General features: G+C 47.8%; 1 protein-coding gene and 2 long non-coding RNA genes across 4 annotated transcripts in view; 1 reads left to right on the top strand and 2 right to left on the bottom strand.

Moving 5' to 3' along the window:
- Positions 1-3,346: 3,346 nt before the first annotated feature.
- On the top strand, positions 3,347-9,567 carry Gm36691 (predicted gene, 36691). The gene is made up of 5 exons (NR_168322.1): positions 3,347-3,916; positions 4,250-4,332; positions 6,472-6,546; positions 7,901-8,039; positions 8,212-9,567. It is a non-coding gene; the product is annotated as a predicted gene, 36691 (long non-coding RNA).
- On the bottom strand, positions 4,812-8,674 carry Gm36749. 2 transcript variants are annotated; one of them, XR_375362.3, is made up of 5 exons: positions 7,482-8,403; positions 6,794-6,904; positions 5,867-6,049; positions 5,416-5,581; positions 4,812-5,021 (listed from the first exon to the last, which is right to left on the bottom strand). It is a non-coding gene; the product is annotated as a predicted gene, 36749 (long non-coding RNA). The 2 variants fall into 2 exon arrangements; XR_375361.2 differs by having other exon boundaries at positions 6,794-8,674.
- Positions 9,568-13,278: 3,711 nt separating the features above from the next.
- Gm40011 (predicted gene, 40011) overlaps positions 13,279-14,907 on the bottom strand; it is a 55,421-nt gene continuing 53,792 nt past the window's right edge. The window contains exon 6 of the mRNA XM_011239899.1: positions 13,279-13,479. Coding sequence (XP_011238201.1) covers positions 13,383-13,479 — 97 coding nt within the window. The 3' untranslated portion in view covers positions 13,279-13,382. The remainder of the gene's footprint in view (positions 13,480-14,907) is intronic.

The following is a 14,907-nucleotide window of genomic DNA, read 5'->3' as shown; positions in this document are numbered from 1 at the left end:
ACTGCCGTTTGTTTCAACTTAACCCTGGAAGGTTAAGTTGGGAAAAAAAAAGGAGAGACTATTAATTCAGCTGGAGTTTTAATCACTCTACATACATCCAAGGTACCTCTGCTGTGGGCCTCCTGGGAGGGATATAGTAGCCCAATGATGGTGGAGGAGCAGGGGTCCCCACGACCTTCCAATTAGTCCAAATCCCCACATACACTATGCTGGATCTTGTCAAAACTGGGTTTCAAAATGACCTGGGGGTCCATGATCCTCTAGGAGAACTGAGACATACAGCAGGATTCTGAGGACAGTCAGGCAAAGCTGGCTAGCGTGTCCTCACCCCTAACTGAGGACATCTTGAGGTCCGGTCTTCCCTTGTCTTTGGTGATTTCTTGCCCGCAAGAGGCCTCACTGGGCAGCCCTCTGTCCCCTTCCCAGGGAGGCACTGTGAGCCACGGCATCTTCCTACTGCTTCATCTTGAAGAAGTCTCAAAGGGACTGCTGGGTGTTGGTTGCCAGCTGCCCTGCTGGGGGCGTCCCAGAGAGTGCCCAGCCCACCTTATGTGACGTTCAGTGCTTGTACAGGACAGGCAGAGGGCCATGGGTTCCCACAGGGTGGGAGTTTCCCATGTGGTTTCTCACACAGACATATGGAGGCCCCCTAGACTCTCAGGGGTTCCTTAGACTCATGTTCCCTTAAGTCAAAGTGGCTTTCTGTCAAGTCTGTAAACAGTTGCTTCCAGATGTAAAGCTGCTTTAAAGAGGAAGAGAGGAAGGCCAGACACTCAGAAACAGACTCAAAATTATACTGCTGTATTAGTCAAGGTTCTCTAGAGTATCAGAACATATGGTCTGTCTGTCTATCTATCTATCTATCTATCTATCTATCTATCTATCTATCTATCATCTATCTATCATCTATCTATCTATCTATCTATCTATCTATCTATCTATCTATCTATCTATCTATCTATCTATCATCTATCATCTATCTATCATCTATCTATCTATCTATCTATCTATCTATCTATCTATCATCTATCTATCTATCATCTATCTATCTATCTACCTTTCTATCTACCTATCTATCTATCATCTATCTATCTATCTATCTATCTATCTATCTATCTACCTATCTATCTATCTACCTATCTATCTATCTATCATCTATCTATCTATCATCTATCTATCTACCTATCTATCTACCTATCATCTATCTATCATCTATCTATCTATCTATCTATCTATCTATCTATCTATCTATCATCTATCTATCTATCTATCTATCTATCATCTATCTGTTTGTGTTATATATGTGTGTGTTAATATATGAATATGTTTTATGTATGTATATGTGTATATGTATGGTTTCACATACACATACACACACATATATTTATATATATAGAGAGAGAGGCAGAGAGAGAGACACACAGAGAGAGAGAGAGAAAGAGAGAGAGAGAGAGAGAGAGAGAGAGAGACTCTTTGGAATGATTTACAGGCTGCAGTCCAGCTAATGCAACAATGTCTGGCTGTGAATGAAAAGTCCAAGAATCCAGTAGTTGCTCGGCCCACAAGGCTGACTGTCTCTGCTGATCCTCTGTGTATGCTGGAATCCTGAAGAATTAGGTGCTAATGTCAGTGAAGGAATGGATGTGTTGGCATCGGGAGGGCATCAGGCAGAGAGCAAAAGCTTCCTTCTTCCGTGTCCCTCTATAGACTTCCAGCACAAGGTGTGGCCCAGATTAAAGGTGTGAATTCCTGCTTCAAGATCTGGAATAAGATGTGTGTCTCCCAACGCTCAGGAGGCAGAGGCAGGCAGAGCCTCTGTGAGTTAGGGCCAGTTGGTTATACAAAGCCAGTTTCAGGACAGCCAGGGCTATACAAAGAAACTGTGTCTCAGAAAAGCAAAACAAAGAAAAACCAAAAAGAGTTTGTGGTTTGTGTCTTCCTACCTCAAAGATCCACACTAGAAGTGGATTCACCCACTTCAAACCAAGCAAAAACATCTCTCCCGGGTGTGCCCTCCCTTTCTGGATTGCAGTCCATTCCTAGTGTAGTAAGGGTGACAACCAAGAACAGCCATCAAAGCCGTCTTCTTCCATGATTCCTTCCTGAACCTACTCTACATGTTACCTCAACGATAGTCTCATCGGTTGTATCCTTGAGTGACAAGATAAAGAACTATTTAAAGTCCCATTTGTTAACTGCACTCTCTCCAGTGCCCTCTGGGTCCCAGCCCTGTGAAGAACAAACTTCCTAAAGGCGGGCTTCCCATGGTCCTCTCCGATCGTCATTGTCTTCTCCAATTTAGAGATCAGGAAATTGAGGCTCGAGAAAGGAATCACATGCGTTCACTCAGCAAACACTGGCTGGATGGCTACTGGTATTCTTGAGCAGAATAGAAGTTCCACAGACTTTGAGCCTAGGGCTTTTATCAGCTCTGTATGACTCTAGGACTTCACTGTCAGACACACAGCCGACACCACATGCATACTCATCCCCAGGACGACGCAAGAAGCTATGCGCATGGCTGGCTCTTGGAAGAATATATTCTCTGTTCCTGGGCCTTTGTGACCACCCTTCCCAGTAGACGACCCTGAAAAGGACCTGTGCCTCAGCAGAGGGAGTTTGGTTGGGTCCAGGCATCTTCAGGCATCTTCTGATGTCTGTCAGTATTCTGGTGCCTGAGAAAGTGTGACCTTTAACTAGCAAGTTGTGGGCACCATGCAGGTGGAGAAAGCTAAGAAAAAGAGAAATGTCTCGTCATCCTTTTAGAACCAAGGGTTCTTCATTTTTTTTTGTTCTGTACTTGGCTAATCACACAGCCAGCCCATACATGTGGTGCTGAATGCTCTAAGAAAATTCCTGAGCTGGGTGGTGGTGGAGCACACCTTTAGCTATGCTTTTAAGCACTCAGGAGGCGGAGGCAGGTGGATTTCTGTGAGTTCGAGGCCAGCCTGGTTTACAGAGTGAGTTCCAGGACAGCCAGGGCTATACAGAGAAAACCTGTCTCAAAAAAGCAAAAGAGAGATAGCAATAGAGTTAATTAGATAGATAGATAGATAGATAGATAGATAGATAGATAGATAGGTAGATAGATTATCCTGCCATGTACAGTATAATCCATACATGGATCCAGGAGGCAGAGGCAGGAGGATAGTGAGTTTGACTCACTCAGTGGTCCTATAGAAAAAGAGGCTACACACACCTGCCCCATCCCCATGTCCACAGCTCATGTCCTGTGAGGACAACATTGATAGCTGTATTTGCATACAAACTAGGATCAATAGTGATGACGTAGACAGAAACTGTGGGTCCTACGGTCACAAGTACCTTCCCAGACATGCTTACACTTGTCCTCAGAAGCCACGAGACAAACAGACACGGCTGAGCCATACATTTAAGGAATCTTTTAAAGCCAAGGACTCCGAGCCTCCCAGCCAGGCTCTGGCCCTCCTGATGTTGCTGACCTCCTGAGCAGGTAGAGATAAAGAGTGCTGGGTAATACATCAGCCTGATGGTTTCTTCAGACAGGCTGTCTTCAGGGCTCTAGAAGCCCATACAGAATAGAGCAGTTAGGAAGCAAGATGAAGGCCGCATGCACAAAGCCCTGGGTTTGATCCCCAGACCCCCATGAATCAGACATGGTGGTAAACACCTGCAATCCTAGCAATCAGGAGGTGAAAACAGGAGGATTAAAGTGTCCAAGGTCATCCTTGGCTACATAATACATTCAAGACCAGACACAGCAACACAAGACCCTGCCTCCAGAAAAAAAGCAATCTAACCCTGGCCAGGCCCCATCAAGATGCAAGGGTTGTGAGAGAAAGATGGGTGGTGGCCACGGACAGAGTCTACGGACCAGGAAATCGTGAGAAACACCGTGGACTTCATGGGGTCTCCCGGTGGAGAATTCTGAAGATTGGTGAGTGGCTGGGGACATGTCTTGGTGAGCTTTCATGGCCTGGAAGCTATTGACAGAGCATCCACTCCACAGCTGAGCTGTTTCTCTGGAAACAGCAGAAGCCGGGTCTGTGGGTTTGTGATGGTACCCTCAGGGCTGGGGTATCCCATCAAGCCTCCTCCAGACTAAAATGAAGAACCAGAGAGATATACCCCGAGTTCCCTTTATCCGCAGAGCCTGGCTCCCCCGATGTGAGCCTTAGGTTTCCATATTAGATCTTAGTGTGTGAGAGAACTTCACAGCCAGGAAAATCTACTCATCACTAGAGATCAAGCCATGTCCTGTCTTCCCAAGGTGCACCTTTCACTCCCAGACCACAGCCTCCCCAGTTCATCCCAGCCAAGGATGGAAGGGTCCCTCCCTACATCGACAACAAGGTAAGACTTCTGCTGAGAGGCCGCTGCATGCAGCGATCAGAAATCACAGAGACTCCTGCTGGCAAAGCAAAGAAACAGTGGCTAAGTTTTTCTAGAAGGAGGCAAGAAACAGCACACTAGAGTCAAAGGCCCTTTCACAGGTCTCTCTGGCATCTCTACTGAGGATGGGCCACTGGAAGGTCACCTGGCTGACCTCTCTCTGGAAGTTCCCGACAGCAGGAAAACACTGCAGCCTAGAATCGTCACCGGGGCGATTTGGGTCATCCACCCCAATGATGTTTGTCAGGGGTAAATATTTAGTTGTTCTCTCTGCAGCCTGGAGGGAGGAGACTTTCAATTGAATGAATGGTGAATTGAAAGGTCCTTAACATCTCTTCTTGGTCCCCTCTAGCTGTCCTGGAACTAGGAAGAGGGGTGGTTAGACATGATGTACCCAAGCCACTAAACTGTGCATCTTTAAATGGTTCATTCGTGTTGTGTGAATTTCACTCCTTTATTAAATAATTCATTTTTTAATTTTAGGCTTACTGATGTTTTGCCTGCATGTACATCTCTGTGAGGGTGTTAGATCCTGGAGTTGCAGACAGTTGTGACCGGCCATATGGGTGCTGGGAATTGAACCCAGGTCCTCTAGAAGAGCAGTCAATGCTCTTAACCACTGTCCATCTCTCCAGCTCAGAATTTCATCCCTAAAAACAAAAAAATGGGGGAGGGCAGTGGTGGAACACACCTTCGATCCCAGCACTCAGGAAGCAGAGGCAAGCAGATCTCTGTGAGTTTTGAGGACAGCCTGGTCTACAGGGAGAGTTCCAGGACAGCCAGGGCTACAAAGTGAAATCCTGTCTTGGGGGGTGGGGGGGGGCAATAACAAGAAAACAAAGATCCGGCCTTGTAGTCCAGTCCCTTTCTAGAAAACGTTGGGAAAAGTTGGGGCAGCGTAACAACAGGGATCCAAAGCCTACTTTGGGGTACAGGAAGGTCTCCAATGTCTGCCCATCTCCACTGAGGACGCCCCTCAGTGTTCCTCCACATGGCCTGGGACACCATGAGATTGTGGTGTCCAGCTGGCAGACTCTGACCTACCAGGGTTATGCCACAGCTTTCCCACAGAGTGTGGTGGCTCCTTTGTTCCGTGCCTGTGGAAGTCAGAGAACAGCTGGCAGGCATCAGCTCCCTTTCCACCATGTGGAGTCAGCCTGACCACAAATGCTGCTCCTCATTTAAGCCACCAGGCCTGCTTGCATGCATTCTAGAACAAAGAAATGAAAACGCTGATCTAAGAGGAAAACACCTCACCTGGGGCTCAGGAATGAGGTGTCAATTTTGCTACAAGAGTGGACTCAGAAGACGCACAAGAGATGTGCAAACATTCAGCCGTTAGAGCCTTCTGAGGACAAGCTCTCTCCACCGCTGGAATTCCAGACCCATGGAATGGGTACTCTCAAAACCCCTGTTTTGTGTGATTCTGTTAGTGTTGAGGAGTAAAGCCCAGGCTTCCTAAATACCAGAGACACACAGGACAGCTGACCCATACCTCCAGTTCTCGATGACTTCTTCTTTTAGACACAGGACTGTTCTACAGCCCGGCTGGTCTGGAACCCACAATCCTGCCTCAGGCTCCTGAGTGTAGAAGTGACAGGGGTGTGCGCCACAGCTGCCCTTGTTAATTTCCCCATGGTTTCTTCATCAGGGTGGATGGCAGAGTAGATGGCAGCACCTTGGCGTGTGAGATGGTGATGTTTGGAAGCTCAGCATCACATGGTACCCCAGCCCATGAACAACCTGGCCCTCCAAAGCTCAATGTCACCTCTGTATGGTTCTGACAGCTAATATGGCCACTTGGGCTCAGATGACAACTTTCAGGACAAGTGGGCAGACACAGGGTTTCATTTTGAGGTCACCACACGTCTTGTCTTAAAGCCCTTGACCCTGGCCTTTCCACGAGCAGATAAAGCAGTGAAGATGAAGCCTGTCCAGTCTGCAGGGAGCAGGACTCCAAGGCCTGAGCAGTCTCCCCTAGATCCTTAGCTCTCAGAAGCCTGTCCGTGCCCCGTTCGGCTTAACAGAACCATGCAGTACTGAGAGGAGAGATAAATTCCAAGGTCATTGCCATTTGTAAAGCCCTGTCCCTTGTTACAGAGCCCACGGCTTCTCTCTCACCTGCGTAGGACAGCCGGTCACCATGTTTGCTCTTTTTGATGGAGGCTTGGGAAGGTATGTCTATGTCTTTATGTCGTTTCCCCACCTTTTTAGAGATAAGATTTTAATTTACAGGCCAGGCTAGCCTCACATTCATAGCAATCCTCCTGCCTCAGTTTCCCAAGCCTGTTGACTTTGGATTTCTGTCTCTGCCTCCCATCTCACTGTAGGAGAGCCAGGGTTCTAGAGGAGTGCTAGAACACCCTCTGGCTAAAGATAGGGTGCAGGGATTGAACTTGTTTGTCAGGGTTAGCAGACTTACTTTCACCTGCTGAGCAAGTTGTGAACCACCACACCCAGCTAGGACAATGTCTTGTTTGGCACGCACAGGACACTGTAGGACTCTTCCCGCCTGACTTCAGGCTTCTCGAGGCTTCGATATAACCACAAGAGTGAAAAAGAACAAAACGAAAAGTTCAAGTCGGCGCTAATTAGCCCAGCCCCACCTTGCTCTCTCTGTCTGTTTGCCTGTTCCAACAAAGGGAGGTCGATTTTTTACCTGAGATTTCCCAGTTCCCGATTATTCTGAGCCTTGGTTTGCACGTGGCTTCTCCTGCAGACTCTGTATAAAGCACCCAGTGCTTGGAATACCTCTAGCTGCACAAAGCCAGGATATCCAAAGACAGGGACTTACAGGAGAGCTCTGTGGTACAGCCTCTCGGGGTCTCTTAAGAGGCTGGATCATGAGACAGCAGACTGTCTCAGTAGACAGACCAGTGGCCCCTCCTGACCCCCACCTTACAACCAGCTTGGGCCGCCCCTCCTGGACCTCTGTCTTAACTTAGCCAGTAAACTGTTTCTGATGAAAGGCTTGACTCCACGATATGAAATCAGAGTCCACTTTCTGAAATGTTATGTCGTAGATCACAATCAGTTGTCACTGTGCTCTGTAGCAAACACACTCCCCAAGAAGTCACCGCAGTGCCAGGGAGAGCTAATTGCATAGTTACCACAAAAACCGATCCGATGCCTTTGCTCTGCAGTGAGAAAATGGATCGCTTTGGGGTGTGTTTAGCTGTTGGAGGATGATAATTGCTTGAGAACCAAGTGCACCCCTTCCCCGAGCTCCCCCGTAACTAGGCACTGTTCCCAGCTTGCCTGGGACCTGCCGCTCAGAACAAAAATATCTGTTCTGATCCACGCCGGAAAGAATGTCTAAAACTCAATAAATCGAATGCACTGTCAGCTCCTCTCCTGGCAAGGGCAGAATTTGCACAGCTCAGGCTGAGGGACACATGGCTCAGCCTGGAGGTCTGGCCACCAAGACTGGGCGGTTACTGACTGGGGCTGGAAGCTTAGAAATCCGGAGATGTTTCCCAGTTGAATACAGAGGAAATGAGGCACCTAGGGATTATTGCTGTGTTCACAGGTGGAGACCGAACCAGGCTGTTCACACATACAAACACATTCCCCATTTGTCTGGAAGAGAACCCGACTCTGCTGGGGAAACATGCCAACCAGGTGTCCATTCCACCCAAGCAGAGAGAAACTTGCATTTTGCACGAAAGGTGGGAAAGAAGCTGCACCTGCAGTGTGCAGCACAGAAGGGGGGTGTCTCCCCAGTTATCTGGTGTTTCAAACAGCAAGGGGAACTTGGGGTTCAGGGTACCTGCTTGGTCTCATCCACCTCTGTTCTGTGATACTTCTCCGGGTTACACTCTGCCCTGTCATTTTCTACAGAAAATGGGCTTGGTCCAAAGAAGACTTGAAGCTGCCACTTCCTCTGTGCCTGTCCAGCACTTACAGGTCGAGACGGGGTGCGGGGCTCAGAGCCCGGCTTCTGTTCTGAAAGCGCCAACACCCAGCTCACAGGCCAATGGCCCTCCTTCCAGCTCAAATGGCGGTACATCAGCATGCCTTTAATCCCAGTACTCAGGAGGCAGAGGCAAATGGATCTCTGTGAGTTCAAGGCCAATGTTGGCTACAGAGCAAGTTCCTGGACAGCCAGGGCTACACAAAGAAACCCTGTCTTAATAAAACAAACAAGCAAACCAAAAAAAAAAAAAGTAGAGAGCAATAGAGGAAGATAAAGACACCCAGTGCTGACTTCTAGCTCCATCCCATATGCACAACACCACACACACACACACACACACACACAGAGCCACAAAACAAAGGAGACTGCAGTTACTCCACAGTGGCAGTTGGAAAGTTCCAGTGTTTGGGTCAAAACATTTTTATGAATACATGCTTTTCAAAGCTGTATCCATCCAGTTGGGTGTGGCCATCTCTGTACTCCCGGAGGATGTGAGAAGCAAGCTTCAAAAGGAATCTTTGCTTTTTCACTCTTTGGTGTGATTTGGTGGCAGGTGGGACGTGTCCATTTGGTTTTTTGTCTTGTTTTGGTTTGGTCTGGTCTGATGTGGCTTGGTTTTAGGCACAATCTCACCACTTAGCTCTGGTAAGCTCGGAGTTCACTATGTAGACCAGGCTGGCCTCAAACTCACAGAGTTCTGCCTGCCTCTGCCTCCAGAGTACTGAGATTAAAGGTGTGCGCCACCACACACAGCCTTGCCTTATCTTTACTTTTTAACTTTAACATTCAACTCAATCTGTTTCTTAGGTCTGTTTAGGATCTCGTTTTCCTGAGATTGATTTTCTTGTAAGTTCTTTATTTTATGTTTTGATCGACACATAATAAACCCATATACTTAGAGCTTTTTTTCCTCCTTCCCTTTTGGGTAAAAGTCCCTGGCATCCTTACAAGATCCTCGAAGCCCCAGCTCAGGAAGAGAGAAAGGGAGAGAACACATGCAGTAGGTCCTCTGTGGGGACCACGTCTCAAGTGCCAGCTGTGAATCATTAACGATCAATTCTTTGTGGGGAGGGGACTTTTGGGACTTTCTTTGTTGTACTTTTAACAATCAGGAGCCACCTTCACCCAGCAGCTTCTCTGAGCTGTCACATTATTTAAATGAGAGCCTGGGTGACATTTGTAGATGAATGTTTCTCGGTAGAACCTAAAAAGATGTGTTCTGAGCACAGCTTTGATGGGCACAGTTCGGGCTTTAAAAATAAAGGTTCTGAGCACTTTCATCGGGGAGTGACTTGCCGTGCTTCAGTGCGGAGACCGAGGACACTCCCAGCCACTTTGAAAAAGAACAGGGGAGAGAAAAGTTTTGTGCTTCAAGACAAACAGACGAATGTTCCACAAGTGACATTTGCAGGGAACGGGTGGTGGGGACACGGCGCTCAAAATATACTTAGAATCTCTCTGCTCTCCATTGTTCGTTATGTATCTAATTATTCTAGTTACGGGCTTGTCAAAGAAAGTTTTAGGTGGCACGTGTTGTTCCTTAAGGGAAAAAAAAAGTAAGTTGAAGACGAAGTCTAACTTCGTACAGGGGGTTGAAACTACCGGGGTTGGTAAACGTGGGGACCACGGCGTCCTGATATAGAACAAGCTGGCCACAGATGCTGCCGTCAGTCGATCCCTACAGAATCCTGGCTACTTAAGGGCTCGGTCTGTAAAGGCCACGAGGCCAGGCACAGGGATACAGGCTCCTCAGGTTAAGACAACCGTCGGAAAGCAAGCTCCAAGACTGGCTGTCTCTCAGGACAGCTTGGAGATAAGCTTCCTTTATCAGAGAGTGGACATTCATCCTCTCAGAGCCGCAGAGAGCGTGGAACTTCAAAATCAACTCTCCCTTTACGAGTTAGCCGTCCTTGAGCCAGCCTTGCACCCACTCAGGGCCTTTGTACCTGCCCTGCCTTCTGCCTGGAATACCCTTCCTGGTTTCTTCATGGTGGAGCACTGCCTTTTCTGCCTTTCCCAGCCCCTCCAACATACTGCATTCATGTGTGTGTGTGTGTGTGTGTGTGTGTGTGTGTGTGTGTGTGTGTGTTTATGTACATGTTGTTGTGGGAGTCAGAGGACAACTTGAGAGCCAGTTCTCTTCTACTATGTGGGTCCCAGGGATCAATCTCAGGTTGTCAGACTTGGTGGCAAGTGCCTTTATCTACTGAACCATCTCCCCAGCCCTGACACTAGCTTCTTCTTGCTTATTTACTAGCAGCACTAGCTTAAATGATTGCTATCCCCCACACACACAAGCATACCATGCCCATGAGTCTGGGGGTTGTTATGGAAACAGAGGAGCTACTGTAGGTCTTTAGAGGGCAAAGGTCAAGGATGTTCTGACCCCTGCAGAGAGTGGACTGGCCTTTAAAAAGCTGTCACCAGCATCATAGGGCCTCCTGAAATTTCTGGACCTTTTGGGGTTGCTGGGACAGCTGCCCACAGGATGGGCATCCTGTGTCCATTTGGCTTCACCCTGCTATGTAACATCACCCCAACTCCACCACTGGTCACCTCCAACACTGAACATGAGGCCGCTGTGCAGCTCACCTTACGATTCATTTCTGTGTTTGAGATTAAGTAATAATTTCCTTCTTGTCCCACTCACGGGCCAACCATGCCAGAAGAGCGCTTTAGGAGCAGGGGAGTGTGTGTTAGGGTGGGGGCTGGGTAAGCACATCTTCCATAAAAGTTTCTCTGTCACCATTCACCAGGTACCAGCTGAACACCTTCTCTGGTCATTATTAATTAATTTATTCATTTATTCATTAAACCTTTCAGGGCAATTTACCATCTGAAAAGAGAAGTGATGACGGCAGAAACAGGGGCTTATGGCTGCACTCAACAATGAAAGCCTGAACAAGCCACTTTAGAAAAAGTTTTTCAATATTGAAAGTACCAAAATGAAGGAAGGAAAAAAAAAAGCCACCACAATTGTGGTGGTAAATTACAATATGCTAATACGTAAGAAAGGCAATTATACGTTCATCACTTGCTCTGAAGTGGTTATTACCAGTGTGGTATTATAAAATTGATATGGTTATTATAAAATAATAGGGAATTTATCTTACCTTTTTTGCATTAAGAGATAATAAAATTACTCTCTGGAAACAAATTATACCTTCTTTTGTCTTCATGAAACATTAGCAAGGCCTGGACTGCATGCTAGAAACCTTTGTTTCGCCAGGTGTTTCTTTCATCGGGAACTTACCCAGAGGATGCTGGGCCTGCTTGCCCTCCAAGCCCTTGTTTCTAGCTGGTCAGAAGGACAAAAGACTTCAATTCTGCTCTCCAGGAAGGTTAGAGACCACCTTCCACTATGTCAGCCCCTCTCCGATTGTCCATTTCAAAGGAAGCAACATCTCTTTTTCCATTTGCTCAGAACCTTTGAGACATGTCCAGAACCTTCCAGAAGAAAAATGTCCACACCTCACTAAGAACATTGCTGTGGCTAAGGAGGTCCTATGAAGGGCACAGGATCCATAGCAGGTCTCGGGCACAGAGACCTTCTTCAAGGTCTCTCTCTCTCTCTCTCTCTCTCTCTCTCTCTCTCTCTCTCTCTCTCTCTCTCTCTCTCTCTCTCTCTCTCTCTCCATGACCTTATATAAGCCAGCTGCCATGTGAACTTGAACTCAATTCATCTGAATTGAGCCTTCGCCAGCATCTGGGCTCCCTCCATTCTTTCAACTCACGGAAACACAGGTTTCACTTGGGCAGTAGGAGCCTTCTAAAGGAGAGGAAAGAAAGTCACGGGATCTCCAAGACACCGTGTTCTGCTTTCTACATGCAGGTGCCATGAAACCCCTCCCTGGAACTGTAACACAGGGCTGGGTGTATGAATCGCCACAGCAGCTTGGGAGGAGACCGAAGATCAGAAAGAAGCAAGGATCATACCACGTGTCTGGCATGGAACAAGCAGCTTGCCTCAGTTTCCCCAACCTGATCCCGAGGTCTCTTGGTAGCACATTCTAACTTTCTCTGAGCACGGGGCATCAGGGAGACACAGGTACGCCTCCAAGTGCCGTCTCCCTGAGCACCAGCAACACCTGCAAACCTTACCAAGTCCCCACTATTCCCAAGCCACTCTCAGGACCCTCCAGGGACGAGCCCCCTCCCCAGAGCTCTGCTCCCAGACTGTCTGTCTGATCGTGTTTCCCAAACAAAGTACACTGGCAATTTGTCTGGCTGCTTAATTCTTCCTAAGACGAAGTGACAGGAATCCGGGCGCTCCCCCTCTGTGTTGGCTTTTATTCTTTCTTTCTTTATTTTTCCCTCTCGCCCACTCGTCCCTGTGGCTCAGTCTCTCCACAGCATTCAGCTGTCACTCTGGTATTAGCCCACTGTCTGCCTGGCAGCCCACAATTACACACTTATTTTATTACTTAGTTTCCCACCCAGAGCTGGTGAGTCAGACCTTAACCTTTCTTGCTGTAACAAACTCCTCTTCTACCTCCCCTCCTCCTCACAGCCTCCTCAGCCCTCAACTTTCAGAAGTCACTGTCTGTTCAAAGCCATGCCACCGTATCGAGAAGAGACAGGCTTATCTATGGCTCTGAGCCAGTGGCCTCCTGGTCTTCCACCCAGGCAATTGGTTCAAACAAATGAAGTGCTGTGCTCTGTGTTCCCAGGTCTCTTGGGATCAAAACAAGAATGTGGTAAACAGGACTCAAGAAGGACAGGAGAGTGATACATTGGTCCCACGGGCAGATCTTGGACCAAGACAAGTCAGGACACTCCTTTCTGCAACCTGGACTTCACTACATGACTCCAGTGACAGATCACAGAAATGAGGCTAATGTCCAGCCCGGGACAACCAGGCATGGAGCTCCTGGGCATTTTTAAGTTAACAATCCTAAGAGAAGTCAGAGGCAACTTCTACATTTTTTTTTATTTTAAAATTATTTTAATTTATTTACTGGAGAGAGGGATGAGTATGCGTGGAGGTCAAAGAACAAATTATAGCACTCTCCCTCTCTCTCCACATGGGAGGGCATGGGTCCCGGGGATTGAACTTGGGTCTTGAGGATTGGCAGCGGAGCCTTTACAGTCTGAGTCATCTCACTGGCCTAGGTGTGCCGTGTCGAAAATATCTGAAAGTTAAGTATGAAGTTCTCTCTGTCGTAGCTGGCGTGGGGCTATCTCTGAAGATGCTGAGAAGGGAAATGGGAAAGAGAATCTTGAGGTCGAGGGCATAAGATCTCTTGCCAGACATTAATATTTACAGAAGAAAACAGATTTGGCCAAGGCTGGAGCACAATCTTTAGGCTCCAGACCCCAAGTCCTTCCCAGCACCCATGTTACCTGATTAGTCTGAAGTTCAGAGAAGAATGCAGATCAAAGAAAGGCTTTGCAGCGCACACACATGGTGACTGAGACAGGCAAGGTCAGGCCAGTTAGCTACCCTCATGGTCACACTCCCCACCAATCAACTAGTCATAAGAACAAATATGAAGTACTCAAATAAGACCGGGACACCCGGTAGCCACAGTCCCTGGGCAGAGCCTTAGGAATGAGAACTCAGGAGTTAAGGGTGCTTTGCCTGGGGTTGAAGAGATGGCTCAAGGGGGTAAGGGCACATACTGCTCTTGCAGAGGAGCTGAGTTCCCAGCACCCACATCGGGAAACACAATTGTCTGCAGCTCCGGCTCCAGCTCCAGGAGAACCTCATGCCCTCTTCTTAAGGCATACCATGTGCAGATGCAGATACCCACATACAAACACAAGCATAATATAATACATACACACACACATATATAGACATTCAGTTTCCCAGCTTGTGATCAGAGAACCTCTTGCCAGCACCCTCTTCAATTCTGTCTCCCCTACTGGTCGCGGCTTCTCTCTTCAGATCCCATTGATGGTTGCTTGACTTCACCTAAGATGTCCAGTTCAGCGACTTCTACTGCAGTCACAGACGTGTGCAGACACCTCCCTGGCCCCTTCAGCACACCTCACCATCTCTCCCCTAACAGCACACTCCCCTCCACACACATCAGTACCCCCTGCAGGCCCTCGGCAAGCACCAGCCCTCTCCACGCTCATACACTTGCCCTTTATGAGGGTTCACTTATGTGGAATCATACGATTGCTCTGTGGGCTTTTGTGACTGGCATCTTCCCATTCGGTTCATTTACACTGCAACACATCTCACGAGTTTTTCACGGCTGAAAGATATTCCACCATGAGGCTACACTGAGCCTTTCCTGCTCGTTAGTTAATAAGCACTTGGGTTGTCTCCATTTGGGTGTTGGTATAATAGTCTTGCCTGCCCTTCCCTTTTAACATTGCTTGGTGGATACCACTCAGCTGGTAGCTGCTGCCAGTTCATGTTTGCCCTAATCTCTCTTGCCTGAGTAAAAGCCCTGCAATGGACTCAGTCAAAATCAAACTTTGTTGAGCAATCCATCTTCCTTAGAAGCTGATGTCCTGCCTAAACCCTGACACTATCTCAGTGGCAACCTATCATGCCAAATGTCCTGACGACATTTCCAATTTTCTCGATGTCTCCTTTCCTGCACCCCGTCTCGAGCCTTCAGATTTCTGATTAACCGATCCATCACTTCACGCTCAGATAGGAG

The sequence above is a fragment of the Mus musculus genome, chromosome 2, assembly GCF_000001635.26.
Source record: "Mus musculus strain C57BL/6J chromosome 2, GRCm38.p6 C57BL/6J".
In the NCBI taxonomy this organism is placed as follows: domain Eukaryota; kingdom Metazoa; phylum Chordata; class Mammalia; order Rodentia; family Muridae; genus Mus; species Mus musculus.
The sequence above is the reverse complement of the archived record's forward strand: the minus strand, read 5'-3'. Positions and strand labels throughout refer to the sequence as shown.